Source organism: Heptranchias perlo, chromosome 2, assembly GCF_035084215.1.
Source record: "Heptranchias perlo isolate sHepPer1 chromosome 2, sHepPer1.hap1, whole genome shotgun sequence".
Lineage (NCBI taxonomy): Eukaryota > Metazoa > Chordata > Chondrichthyes > Hexanchiformes > Hexanchidae > Heptranchias > Heptranchias perlo.
Window position 1 is genome coordinate 158,048,073 of NC_090326.1, and position 15,085 is coordinate 158,063,157.

The window sequence follows — 15,085 nt, forward strand, 5'->3', positions numbered from 1 at the left end:
ACTTCCTGCATCAGTTCCCATCCCCCTGCCACATTAGTTTAAACCCTCCCCAACAGCACTAGCAAATACTCTCCCTAGGACATTGGTTCCAGTCCTGCCCAGATGCAGACCGTCCAATTTGTACTGGTCCCACCTCCCCCAGAACCGGTTCCAATGGCCCAGGAATTTGAATCCCTCCCTCTTGCACCATCTCTCAAGCCACGTATTCATCCTAGCTATCCTGTCATTCCTACTCTGACTAGCCCGTGGCACTGGTAGCAATCCTGAGATTACTACCTTTGAGGTCCTACTTTTTAGTTTAACTCCTAACTCCCTAAATTCAGCTTGTAGGACCTCATCCTGTTTTTTACCTATATTGTTGGTACCTATATGCACCACGACAACTGGCTGTTCACCCTCCCCCTCCAGAATGTCCTGCAGCCGCTCCGAGACATCCCCGACCCTTACACCAGGGAGGCAACATACCATCCTGGAGTCTCGGTTGCGATGGCAGAAACGCCTGTCTGTTCCCCTTACAATCGAGTCCCCTATCACTATAGCTCTGCCACTCTTTTTCCTGCCCTCCTGTGCAGCAGAGCCAGCCACGGTGCCATGAATCTGGCCGCTGTCACCTTCCCCTGGTGAGCCATCTCCCCCAACAGCATCCAAAACGGTATACCTGTTTGAGAGGGGGATGGCCACAGGGGACCCCTGCACTACCTGCCTGCACCTCTTACTCTGCTTGGTGGTCACCCATTCACTTCCTGCCTGTACACCCTTTACCTGCGGTGTGACCAACTCGCTAAACGTGCTATCCACGAGTTTCTCTGCATCGCGGATGCTCCACAGTGAATCCACCCGCAGCTCCAGCTCCAGGCTTGGGGCAAGGTGGAGGAATTCCTGTGCGAAACAGTAGCAGAGTGATCTCCAAATGGTAGTTGTGGAGGAGCGCTACATGTTGATACGCACCTGAGTAGTTTTTGTTGCCAAAGGAAGTTCGTGATGCAGGACTGATCCAGCAGCTGTATCTAGCCAGCTGAAAGTGTCCCTTAGAAGCTGTGCCCGCAGCTTTCTGGCAGTTGGCACAACTCAATTATTGCTTTGGACGGGAGCACAGCCTTCTCAAGTACCGCCAAGAGTTCATGGTGAAGTAGCCTGGATTCACAGAAAGGAAGCCATCAATACCAACAGGCAGCGGAGGCTGCCTATTCAGTACCTATTCAGTCTGGAATTTCTGCAGTGGTCATCCTAATCCTGCTTTTCCTCCTCTTCAGAGCAGAGAAGAAAAATGGGAAGGCCTAAGGGAGACCCCACTGGTTCCCAAAGATGATCCAAAGAAGGAACAATGGATTGAAAGGGGAAGTTGGAGATGGTAAAGGAAACTGAAGGAAACAAAGCCCAGTCTGCATGGTAAAACGTTAAAAAAACAACTTTAGAACGGCAGGCCTTCAAGGCGAAGATAGTTCAGGTACAAACCAAGCATATTCCCATAAGGAGGAAAGATGGGGCATCCAAAGATAGAGCTCCCTGGATGACAAAGGAAATGTTAAAATAAAACAGAAAAAAGTTTATGGCATATGTCAGGTACAGAATACAGTAGAAAACCAGGCAAAATACGGAGAGTGCAGGGGGAAATTGAAAATGGATATAAGAAGGGCAAAGAGAGAATATGAGAAAAGATGAGCGGGTAACATAAAAGGAAACCCAAAAATCTTTTATAAAAAGTAAAGGGATTATTAAAGGAATGGCGGAGCCAATTAGGGACAAAGAAGGAAATCTTCTTGTGGAGGCAGAGGGCATGACTGAGGTACTGAATGAGAACTTTACATCTGTCTTCACAGAAGAGGAGGATGAAGTTATGTCGCAGTAGGGGAGAAGGGAGTAGAGATATCGGATTAGGATAAAAATAAATAAATAGAAAGGAGATGCTAAATAGGTTGGCACAACTCAAAGTTAACAAGTCACCCAGTTCAGATGGGATGCATCCTAGGTTGCTGAGGGAAGCAAGGGTAGAGATAGCAAAAACTCTGACCACAATCTTTCAATCCTCCTTGGATATGGGAGTGGTGCCAGAAGACTGGAGGATTGTAAATGTTACACCCCTATTCAAAAAAAAAGGGATAAATTCAGTAACCACAGGCCAATCAGTCTAATGTCAGTGGTCGGAAAACTACGAGAGACCATTGTCAAGGACAAAGTTAATTTACACTTGGAGAAGCAAGGGTTAATAAAGGGACAGCCAGCACGGATGTGTTAAAGGCAAATCGTGTCTGACTAACCCGATTGAGTTCTTTGATGAAGCATCAGAGAGGGTTGATGAAGGTAGTGCAGTAGTTGTTGTATGTATGGACTTTCAAAAGGCATTTGATAAAGTATCACATAACAGACTTATTCAGAAAATAGAAGCACGTGGGATTAAAGGGACAGTGGTAACTTGGGTACATAATTGGTTAAGGGATAGGAGGCAGAGAGTAGTGGTGAACAGATGTTTTTCTGACTGGAGAGAAGTATGCAGTGGGGTCCCCCAGGGATCGGTATTAGGACCATTGCTTTTCTTCTTGTATATAAATGACCTGGACTTGGGTATAGGGAGTACAATTTCGAAGTTTGCGGATAATACAAAACTTGACAACGTTGTAAATAGTGAGGAGGATAGCAGACGACTTCAGGAGGACATGGACAGACTGGTGACATGGGCAGACACATGGCAGATGCGGATAAGTATGAGGTGATGCACTTTGGGAGGAACAACATGGAGAGGCAGTATAATCTAAGCTTATGCGATATTTGGCTTTGTAAATAGGGGCATTGAATACAAAAACATGGAAGTCTTGCTAAACCTTTACAAATCACTGGTTAGGCCTCAGCTGGAGCATTGTGTACAGTTCTGGGCACCACACTTTAGGAAGGATGTCAAGGTTTTGGAGAGGGTACAGAGGAGATGTACCAGGATGATACCAGGGATGAGGGACTTCAGTTATGTGGAGAGATTGGAGAAGCTCAGGGATGGATTTCTTGAGCAGTATGTAACTGATCCTACAAGGGGGCAGGCAACCTTGGACCTGGTCCTGTGTAATGAGTCAGGATTAATTAATAATGTCCTAGTTAAGGATCCCCTTGGAACGAGCGACCACAACATGGTTGAATTCCATATCCAATTAGAGGGTGAGAAGGTTGATTCTCAAACAAGCGTACTGAGCTTGAATAAAGGAGACTATGATGGTATGAGAGCGGAATTGATTAAAGTGGACTGGGAAAATAGATTAAGGGGTAAGACGGTACATGAGCAGTGGTGTTCATTTAGGGAGTTATTTTACAACTTTCAAAATAAATATATTCCACTGAGGAAAAAAGGGTGTAAAAGAAATGACAGCCATCCGTGGCTAAGTAAAGAAATCAAGGATAGTATCCGACTAAAAACAAGGACATATAAGGTAGCCAAACTTAGTGGGAGGATAGAAGATTGGGAATTCTTCAAAAGACAGCAAAAAGTAACTAAAGGATTGATTAAGAAAGGGAAGTTAGATTATGAAAAGAAATTAGCAAAAAATATAAAAACAGATAGCAAGAGTTTCTATAGTTATATAAAAAGAAAAAGGGTGGCTAAGGCAAACATAGGTCCCTTAGAGGATGAGACCGGGAAATTAATGGTGGGAAACATGGAGATGGCAAAAATGCTGAACAAATATTTTGTTTCAGTCTTTACAGTAGAGGACACTAAGAATATCCCAACACTGGACAAACAGGGGACTCTCGGGGGGGAGGAGCTAAATACGATTAAAATCACTCAGGAGATGGTACTCAGTAAAATAATGGGACTCAAGGCGGATAAATCCCCTGGACCTGATGGCTTCCATCCTAGGGTCTTGAGGGAAGTGGCAGTAGGGATTGTGGATGCTTTGGTGATAGTTTTCCAAAATTCCCTGGACTCAGGAGAGGTCCCGGCAGATTGGAAAACTGCTAATGTAACACCGTTATTTAAAAAGGGTAGTAGGCAGAAGGCTGGAAATTATAGGCCAGTTAGCTTAACATCTGTGGCGGGTAAAATTTTGGAGTCTATTATTAAGGAGACAGTAACGGAACATTTAGATAAGCATAATTTAATAGGACAAAGTCAGCATGGCTTTATGAAGGGGAAGTCATGTCTGACAAATTTGCTTGAGTTCTTTGAGGATATAACGTATAGGGTGGATAAAGGGGAACCAGTGGACATAGTGTATTTAGACTTCCAGAAGGCATTCGACAAGGTGCCACATAAAAGATTATTACTTAAGATAAAAAATCACGGGATTGGGGGTAATATTCTGGCATGGGTGGAGGATTGGTTATCGAACAGGAAGCAGAGAGTTGGGATAAATGGTTCATTTTCGGACTGGCAACCAGTAACCAGTGGTGTTCCGCAGGGGTCGGTGCTGGGTCCCCAACTCTTTACAATCTATATTAACGATTTGGAGGAGGGGACCGAGTGCAACATATCAAAATTTGCAGATGATACAAAGATGGGAGGGAAAGTAGAGAGTGAGGAGGACATAAAAAACCTGCAAGGGGATATAGACAGGCTGGGTGAGTGGGCGGAGATTTGGCAGATGCAATATAATATTGGAAAATGTGAGGTTATGCACTTTGGCAGGAAAAATCAGAGAGCAAGTTATTTTCTTAATGGCGAGAGACTGGAAAGTACTGCAGTACAAAGGGATCTGGGGGTCCTAGTGCAAGAAAATCAAAAAGTTGGTATGCAGGTGCAGCAGGTGATCAAGAAAGCCAACGGAATGTTGGCTTTTATTGCTAGGGGGATAGAATATAAAAACAAGGAGGTATTGCTGCAGTTATATAAGGTATTGGTGAGACCGCACCTGGAATACTGCATACAGTTTTGGTCTCCATACTTAAGAAAAGACATACTTGCTCTCGAGGCAGTACAAAGAAGGTTCACTCGGTTAATCCCGGGGATGAGGGGGCGGACATATGAGGAGAGGTTGAGTAGATTGGGACTCTACTCATTGGAGTTCAGAAGAATGAGAGGCGATCTTATTGAAACATATAAGATTGTGAAGGGTCTTGATCGGGTGGATGCAGTAAGGATGTTCCCAAAGATGGGTGAAACTAGAACTAGGGGGCATAATCTTAGAATAAGGGGCTGCTCTTTCAAAACTGAGTGAAGAAGTTTCTCCTCATCTCAGAGGGTGGTAGGTCTGTGGAATTTGCTGCCCCAGGAAGCTGTGGAAGCTACATCATTAGATAAATTTAAAACAGAAATAGACAGTTTCCTAGAAGTAAAGGGAATTAGGGGTTATGGGGAGCGGGCAGGAAATTGGACATGAAGCTGAGTTCGGATCGGTCAATGCCCTGTGGGTGGCGGAGAGGGCCCAGGGGCTATGTGGCCGGGTCCTGCTCCGACTTCTTGTGTTCTTTAGATTTGTGGTTGGGATCAGATCAGCCATGATCTTATTGAATGGCGGAGCAGGCTCGAGGGGCCGATTGGCCTACTCCTGCTCCAATTTCTTATGTTCTTATGTTAAGCTGGGATTGGTCCCTTTACAGCAGAGTAGATTAAGGGGCGCCTTATAGAGGTATTCAAAATTATATGGGGTTTTGATAGAGCAAGTAGGGAGAAATGGTTTCCTCTGGCAAGTGGGTTGGTAACCGGAGGTCACAGCTTTAAACTAATTGGCAAAAAGAACTGGAGGGGAAATGAAGAGAAATTTTTTCAAACAGAGGATTGTTAAGATCTGGAATGCCCTACCTGAAAGGGTAGTGGAAGCACATTCCACAGGAACATTCAAAAGGCAATTGGACATGCATTTAAAGAGGAATAATTTGCAGGGTTATGGGGAAAAAGCTGGGGTGTGGGATTAAATTGGACGGCTCTTTCAAAGATCTGGCACAGGCACTGCGGGCCGAATAGCCTCCTTCTGTGCTGTGTGATTGTACGATTCTATGAAATACTTAAATATATTGAAAGCTTAAAAAAAAATGAAGGAATCTTAAAAAAAAAACTTAAATATACTTTAAAATATATTAATATACTTTAAAAAAAATCTCAGATAGACTATTTACAACTTAAATTGTAATTTAAGACTTAAAATCTTATACTATCTATATATCTTGCGGTCTTCTGGTCTGTAGTACCTCCAATCAGATCTCAACACCTCTTCTAATGAGGCGTTGTTTCCCTCAGTATTGGCAGTAGAAGGAATTGGTGCCCTGCAGCCAACCACAGGCCTTCTCCCCGCCATTATTTTTATGTGATGGGACAAGGACATGGCAGCTGGAAAAGTCAACCTCCAGCAGAGAGGTACAATTATCTCTAAGGCATACTTTTGGGGTGAGGATTCAACGGTAGGCCTCCCTGCCCATTTTCCTCCCATAAACACTCCAGGGTTGTCCAAAAGTGAGAGGATCCCTGAAGGAAAATCCAGTTGACTGACTCTAGAATGTGAAACACATATCACAGTTTGTGCAAAGTGTTACACTTACTTTCAACATTTAACTTTGCTTTGGTCTTTTCATGAAGTGTTTCACAGGAGTAATTTCCACGGTCAGCAAAGCTCACATTTTTAATGGAAAGGATCTGCTGGTTTCCATCTACTTTAATGTCTATATTTCCAGCCGGCTGAATGACGACATTATTTTTCATCCATTTAACTTCACCACAAGGTTTTGAGAGTTCTACTTCCAAAATGGCTGTCTCTTTTTCTTCAACAGTCACGTTCTCCAATTTCTTTTTAAACAAGGCTGGAGCATCTGTAACAAAATTTCAATCGAAATTAACATTACTACCAAAATTTTTTTTTTAAAAACAATTAATTTTTAATTAACTGCTTCTTATTCAAGTTATACCAGCCGAGAAATTTTGGGACACGCGGGGGAACAGGGTTCATTCCCTGCACCTGAATGGTGAGGCCCGAGGCTCCCCCAGACAGTGGGCCTCAGACCTCAGTGTGATGAAGCTGGTGCGGCCTCAGAGGCTGCCGGCGAAGACTAATGGAAAGTCTGGCCGCTGCTAAGAGTAAGATCAGGGCTCGGGGCTGGGAGATTGGGGGGGGGGGGTCGAGATCGGGGGTCAGGGCCAAGAATGGCAGCAATGGTGAGGGGTTGGGGGGGGGCGGTGAAGTGGCAATCAGTTTCTTTAATGAAAACTTTCTTTAATTAGTCCTCCTCCCAGTTCCACATTCAGGTAAGTTACTTACTTTATTGGTTGGCAGGCAGGCAATCTCTAGGCTTGATTTCCCTGAATGTAGCCAGCAATGGCGCTGGCGGTTTTAGGGCATACTGATCTTAGAGAAGTGGGCTCAAACAGGCATTAGGTCCCTTATTTGCATATGCAAAGGGTCTAACACCTAATTGAGGTGTGGATAAAAGACGCCTCCGGTTTATCCTTACCCAATATGGCAGGCGGCACACTTCCGGCCGGAAATGTGCGTATGCCTCCTGCATGCCATATTGGGGCTTTAGTAGTCAGAGTAGTGCCTGAAAAACTATCATTGATTTTATGCTTAACTGTCTCCTTCAATCTCCATCTTCTTGCTGGCCTTATTAACTATTTTGAAAGTTCACCTTGACTTTACTACTGAAGGGAAAATGTGCTGATTTTCTAACCATAACTGTGTAAAAACATTTTTGGAGATATTTTTATTTGATTCAGAAACCAAGGTGAAGGATCAAGACTCATACTACAAGGCTGAAAGGATAAAGAAAGGAAGGAAAGAAGAATTTGCATTTATCACTGCAGCCATTGTTGTTACATAGACAACATAGCAGCCAATTTGTACACAAGATTCCACAATTCATTTGTTTTTGTTGGTGTTGGTTGAGGGAGAAATGTTGGCCAGGACACTAGGAGAACTCCCTGCTCTTTTATGTCCACCTGCACCATGGGAATAAGTGGACATGGCCTTGGTTTAATGTCTTATCCAAAAGACAGACTTCTGACAAAACAGGTTAAGCGGATCAGCTGCCCGTTATACACCCAAATCAATTTTCCTTTCCGTTGAAGTCAAATTACCCCCAACATAATGACAGATGGCACATGATAATCACAAGTTGATTGAAGATCAAACATGAAGATCAAGACCCTGAAAATCCACCAGGGACCACTTCCTGATGTAATTGTCGGGATGCGTCCACCGCAGCTGCCAATCCCGGCAAAGTTCGCAGAACCAAGAGGTGAGACCAGGAGAAGCAGGCCGTTGGCACATTCCCCAGTGGAAGCTGCATATATACATATAGCAGTGTAAATGACTGTGGGGGGCGGGGGGTGGTGTAGTTGCCTCCTAACTCCCTCTCAAACAAATACATCCTGCCTCCCACAGTTCCCTTTGCACAGACTACAGGGAGTTGCTTTTAAAAACTTACTTTTTATTAAATTATGTCCTCCTCTTTGGGAGTCCAAGCTTTGACACCGACCTGGGCCCCGCTTCCACTGGGAGTCAAGGAAGTGGAGCTGGTGTGACCGTCACTACGCCGTGACCCTTCTACTAAGGGTCAGGGCACAGGAACTACGTGCTTCCAGACTCCTTGCCCCCTCCCCCGGATATCAATGGTCTTGTAGGGGCAGGTGGAGGGTACATCCCTGCTTGCACATCGCAGAATCTTTTACAAAATTGGGACCCAACACATCTGGGTCCTGGCTGAGTTTCTGGCCATTCCAGCAGACTCCCAGTGAAAACTGCGGTGAGAGTCCGCCAGAACAGAGTTAGAATTTTGGGGATCAAATCTCTTTACTTCCAAATCCAACTTAGGTTTCCAGTGTCTGTACAGTAGCAGCCATTATCTTTTCTTTAAAATAGCTATAAAATGACTGAAAACAAAATACCTAACACCTGAATACGCCTTCACAAAAATTCAACCAATTTTTTTAGGGGATTGATCTTTTGAGAATACATTATTGTTTCACTCGACAGTGTACATCATTCTGAGGATACCTGCTAACAAAGTAAGTTTGATTTCTCACCTTGAACCTGAAGATTAGCTGTTGTTTTTACATTTTCAACTTGTGCAGAAATTTCACATGCATCCTTTAGTATCAGGTTTGTAATGGTCAGGCTGTGGTTGGGTCCTTCGCATGATATGACATACTTCTCACTTGGTTCAATTTTGACTCCATTCTTATACCAAGTAATTGCAGCATCCTCATGAGAGACACTGCATTTAAAGATGGCGCCCTCTCCTTCCACAGCCACTACACTGTGAAGCTCACTGCCAAACTTAATAACCTTTCGAACTGCTCAGAATGAAACAAAAGTTTGGACATTGAGGATTGATCAGTCTTCTCTTTTCAGCTAGTGTTACACACTCACAACACACATCAACAGCACAAAAATCAATGAATAAGTCTGCTTTAATAAAGTGCTGGGAACATTTTAAGTGCCAGTGAATGTAGATATTTTATCAATACTATCAATTTATCAGGATGGTACTACAGTAAGATTGTGAAAGGAGCAAATGACAAGATGAGGGATAAAAACACCAACACATGACCTGAGCTGAACTAGTCACAGAATCTGATACTATTGCTTACAGCGATTTTTTTGACAGAATGCAGAAAACTGAAACAAACCAGGCTAAACCATTCAATCTTATATTGAACAGTGGAATAAGTATCAACTGATTGCAGGTATTAAAAATTCATGAACCGAATTGGTACCCACATTATAATTTTATCCCAATCCACTTTAGGTTGGCATGTTTCAGTTAGAATTTATTTTATCCCAACCAAAAATACTGAAACTGAACAATTTAACCTTCACAGGTACCCCATCCCCCTCCCAACCCCACTTCTTCCTGTATTCGCCCCAGAAAAAACTCTTCCCCAAGTCACTTACAACTGCACTTTCAAATTCCCAACTGTCTAACATTTGGCCCTCCATTTCTGCAGCTACCAATCTGCTCAATCACACCCTCACCTCCACCTTTGATGCCCTTGTCCCCATTAAAATCATTACTCTCTCTCACACTGGTCGTTCCCACTGGTACGGCCCTCATCTCCGCTCCCTCAAGATCAAGGGACGCACACTTGAACATTTATGGTGGCCAACTGGTTTAGCCATTCATCGCTAGATCTGGCTGGACCACATAAAGCATTATCGAATCCTGCTCTCCTCTGCCAAAACGGTTCACTATTCCGGGATCATCCTGGAATGCAAAGATAACCCCCAGCTTCTCTTCTCCACCACAAACCGTCTTCTTAACCCCCTCTCCCCTGCCTCCTCCACCCTCATCTCCGAGGAACTCAGGGACTCCTCAGTCACTAAGATTGAGACCGCCCATTCAGATGCCTCTGCCGCTTCCCTCCCTTCCCCTAGCTCACCAAGCCAAACTTCCCCTAAGGTTCCCCCCTGCCCTAGCCCTGAACTTGCATCTGTCTCTACTTTCTCGTCTATCTCCCCTCATGCCCTCTTCGAACTCATCTTGACCATGAGACCCTCCTCCTACTCCCTCAACCCTATTCCCACCAAACTGCCGACCCACCCAACTTCCCTTCCTGGCCCCCATGTTAGTTAATATTGTAAACAGTTCCCTCGCCTCAGGCACTGTCCACCTCCCCTTCAAATCTGCCGACAACACCCCCCTCCTCAAAAAACCCACCCTTGACCCCTCTGTCCTTGCAAACTACTGTCCCATCTTCAACCTCCCTTTCCTCTCCAAAGCCCTTGAACATGCTGTCGCCTCCCAAATCCATCTTCATCTTTCCCGTAACTCCATGTTTGAATCCCTCCAATCAGGTTTCCGCCCCTGCCAACTCCATTCCGTAGCCACTAGCTCCATCCCTCTAGCTGACCACAGCCTGAGGCTGAACCAGACCATTTGCAACCTTGCCGTCCTATTTAACCCTGAAATGAGCTTCCAACCACATATCCGCTCTATCACCAAGACCACCTACTTCCACTTCCATAACATCGCCCGTCTCCGCCCCTGCTATTGAAACCCTCAACCATGCCTTAGTTACCTCTAGACTTGACTATTCCAATGCTCTGCTGGCCGGCCTCCAATCTTCCACCCTCCATAAACTAGAGTTCATCCAAGACGCTGCTGCCCGTATCCTAACTCACACCAAGTCCCGTTCACCTGTGCTCGCTGACCTACATTGGCTCCCGATCAAGAACACCTCGATTTTAAAATTCTCATCCTTGTTTTCAAATCCCTCCATGACCTCGCCCCTCCCTATCTCTGTAACCTCCTCCAGCCCTACAACCCTCCGTGATCTCTGTGCTCCTCCAATTCTTGCCTCTTGCGCATCCCCAATCTTAATCGCTCTACCACTGGCAGCCATGCCTTCAGCTGCCTAGGCCCTAAGCTATGGAATTACCTCCCCGCCTCACTACCTCTCTCTCTTCCTTTAAGACACTCCTTAAAACTTACCTCTTTGACCAAGCTTTTGGTCACCTGTCCTAATAGCTCCTAATGTGGCTCGGTGTCAAATTTTGTTTGTTAATCGCTCCTGTGAAGCGCCTTGGGAGGTTTTACTACATTAAAGGTGCTATATAAATGCAAGTTGTTGTTGTTGAAGCCAGTTTGGATCCAGGTTCATTTATCTACAGAAAGGAGGGAGCATTATCCTCTGACGCTATGCTGGTTTTCCAGCATTATTTAGGCGGGTGGGGACAGGATAATTGGTTGGGGAACCAACCCACCATGGCTCCGCTTGTTCTGTCTCTTCTGTTGCCACATCAGCCAGACATGACCAAATAAGTAGACAATGATGAAGTGACATTATATATCAAATTTTTCATCATTATTGCCACAGAAACACTGGACCAAAGGAAATCTTGTATACAACAGACATCGACATTGCTAGGGCCAGTAGAAACCTTTCAAAAATTAAAAAGGTCACCAGAGGGACTGCAATCAATTGGTATCCCATCCCCGGTGTTTTGCTTCGGTTCTATAAATGGCCAGATGCTTTCCCCTGGTCTGGAGTTCAGTCCCCTTTAAGCTGCTGCAGGTGCCAGAGCCTTACGGCAAGTGGGGATTTTCCTGCACCAGGTAGGTGCCCCGCGCTGGCACAAATTCCCCCTCGGAGCTCGCAAAAATATTTAAATGAGGCTAACGCTGGAAAGTTTGCCAGCGTCAGTAGAGCATCTGGTGAGCAGGCAGAAAACCCCCTGCCACACTTACAGCAGCATAGCTGTCACAGAGGAAAATCTAGCCCAGGATCTCTGGGTCACTGATGTCTTGATTTTTTTTTTGTTATTGCCCAAAGAAATACTTATGCTGTCAATTGAGCACCTATACTGACAAAAGCATTATCTAAAGGAGGTACTTTCTGATCAAAATACTCCTCCAATCGCACACTAAACAAAATATGTAATAATAAAAATATTCAGGCAAGAGAGAGTTTCCTAATATCTGCAATTTGATCTGAACTTCCAACCCCACTGAAAGGAATATAGTTCTTAGAGGAGAAAGGCAGTTCCTTCCCATCAGTGATACCATCAGAGCAGCGCTAGTGAGAAGACCCAAGCTGACATGTTTCTGTGACACCAGAAAATTGACATTTTACAAATGGCAAGACATATTTTTCTAGCTGTATTTTTCCAAAAGAACTGGGGGGGGGGGGGGGGGAATGGGGTCAGGGGGAGTAAACTCAACAGAAAGTACTTCCCCTTGAATTTCATTCCCCTTTAAATGTTACTATCTTACACTATTGCTAGTAGCATCTTTCATTTATATAACAGTCTTCATCTTAAAAAAGTGATTTAACTACATTAGCAATAATAGTTTTGTTTCTTGGCTACCGAGAACTCAGTACAAAGAGTGAAACATACTTCACGGGATGCGATGGATCTGAACCTACTGTTCATTCCAATTTGTATTCTCTGTGGGGATTTCTTTTAAAAAGCTATATTTTGCAGGTAAAAATAGAAAATGCTGGAAACACTCAGCATTAACTCTGTTTCTCTCTCCACAGGTGTTGCCTGACCTGCTGAGTGTTTCCAGCATTTTCTGTTTTTATTTCAGATTTCCAGCATCTACAGTATTTTGCAGATGCTTTCTTAAGCATCATAAAGTGAATCTGCTTTCTCTTTTTTTAAAAAAGGAAAAATTCTTTCTAAAAAGCACAAAAAAATTAAACTTTGTTTCATATGGAAAATGCATATTTTCAGTCATAAGATTACTATGAATATGGCAAGATTGTTATGAATATTGACATCGATTGATTACCTACGAAATCGTAGCCGTAACTGCTTAAGTTCAGGAGGAGGGCTAATGCAGCTCACTCTTTTGTTAGTAAAATGTTCAACTTTGACAAAATGTGGTTAATAAAGTAGATTGAAAATTGAACAAACTATTACCCTTGGTGGTCAATTTAGCAGTGGTAACGTCATCCTTTGATTCACACAGATACTCCCCCTCATCCTCAATAGTTACTTCAGAAATAGTCAAAGTTCGCTTCTGACCGTCTGCCCGTATTTTTAGCCTGCGGCTTGGTTTGATTTCTGTTCCATTTCGTCGCCACAAGACGTCACCCTTTGCTTGATTTAATTCACACGTAAGCACAACTGTATCATCGGTCAGTGCATTTACATTTTCCAGCTTCTTTGTGAACAAGACTGGTAATTCTGTGAGAAAAATATAAGTACAGTAAGCACCAATTTATGTTTTTCCTACAACAGTCTTAAAACCAATCAACATTTTCACAAAACAAATTGCTTTCTGTTTTTTCCATTCTCTTCCAAAGATTATTCACTTATATAAGTACTGACTTTTGTTTTCTTTCCAAGGGTATTATTACCACTTACAATATTACAATGAATAGCTCAGTCAGAAAATAAAAACAAGAAACTCTACATGGTCTACATGGACTTCAGCAAAGCCTTTGACAAGGTACCGCATGGTAGGTTGTTACATAAGGTTATATCTCACAGGATCCAAGGTGAGGTAGCCAATTGGATACAAAATTGGATTGACGACAGAAGACAGAGGGTGGTTCAAACTGGAGGCCTGTGACCAGCGGTGTGCCTCAGGGATCGGTGCTGGGTCCGCTGTTATTTGTTATTTATATTAATGATTTGGATGAGAATTTAGGAGGCATGGTTAGTAAGTTTGCAGATGACAGCAAGATTGGTGGCATTGTGGACAGTGAAGAAGGTTATCTAGGATTGCAACGGGATCTTGATAAATTGGGCCAGTGGGCCGATGAATGGCAGATGGAGTTTAATTTAGATAAATGTGAGGTGATGCATTTTGGTAGATCGAATCGGGCCAGGACCTACTCCGTTAATGGTAGGGCGTTGGGGAGAGTTATAGAGCAAAGAGACCTAGGAGTACAGGTTCATAGCTCCTTGAAAGTGGAGTCACAGGTGGATAGGGTGGTGAAGAAGGCATTCGGCATGCTTGGTTTCATTGGTCAGAACATTGAATACAGGAGTTGGGATGTCTTGTTGAAGTTGTACAAGACATTAGTAAGGCCACACTTGGAATACTGTGTACAGTTCTGGTCACCCTATTATAGAAAGGATATTATTAAACTAGAAAGAGTGCAGAAAAGATTTACTAGGATGCTACCGGGACTTGATGGTTTGACTTATAGGGAGAGGTTAGATAGGCTAGGACTTTTTTCCCTGGAGAGTAGGAGGTTAAGGGGTGATCTTATAGAAGTCTATAAAATAATGAGGGGCATAGATAAGGTAGATAGTCAAAATCTTTTCCCAAAGGTAGGGGAGTCTATAACGAGGGGACATAGATTTAAGGTGAGAGGGGAGAGATACAAAAGGGTCCAGAGGGGGCAGTTTTTTCACTCAAAGGGTGATGAGTGTCTGGAACGAGCTGCCAGAGGCAGTAGTAGAGGCGGGTACAATTTTGTCTTTTAAAAAGCATTTGGACAGTTACATGGGTAAGATGGGTATAGAGGGATATGGGCCAAGTGCAGGCAATTGGGACTAGCTTAGTGGTATAAATTGGGCGACATGGACATGTTGGGCCGAAGGGCCTGTTTCCATGTTGTAACTTCTATGATTCTATGATTCTATGAAACTCAATTTCAGGTGAAAAATTCAGAAAATATATTTTTAACAGGTGTTGGGAATTTCTTCCAGTGTTTCCCCAATCGGCTGTCGCAACTTCAACGGAAGATTAGCAGAAGCCTCAGCTACACACTTAAACA

The 15,085-nt window shown here is 43.8% G+C and overlaps 1 protein-coding gene across 1 annotated transcript in view; it reads right to left on the reverse strand.

Moving 5' to 3' along the window:
* LOC137299362 (obscurin-like) overlaps nt 1–15,085 on the reverse strand; it is a 552,786-nt gene that overhangs the window by 435,123 nt on the left and 102,578 nt on the right. The window contains exons 15-17 of the mRNA XM_067968057.1: nt 13,275–13,541; nt 8,933–9,202; nt 6,457–6,723 (exon numbers count right to left, since the gene is read on the reverse strand). Coding sequence (XP_067824158.1) covers nt 6,457–6,723; nt 8,933–9,202; nt 13,275–13,541 — 804 coding nt within the window. The remainder of the gene's footprint in view (nt 1–6,456; nt 6,724–8,932; nt 9,203–13,274; nt 13,542–15,085) is intronic.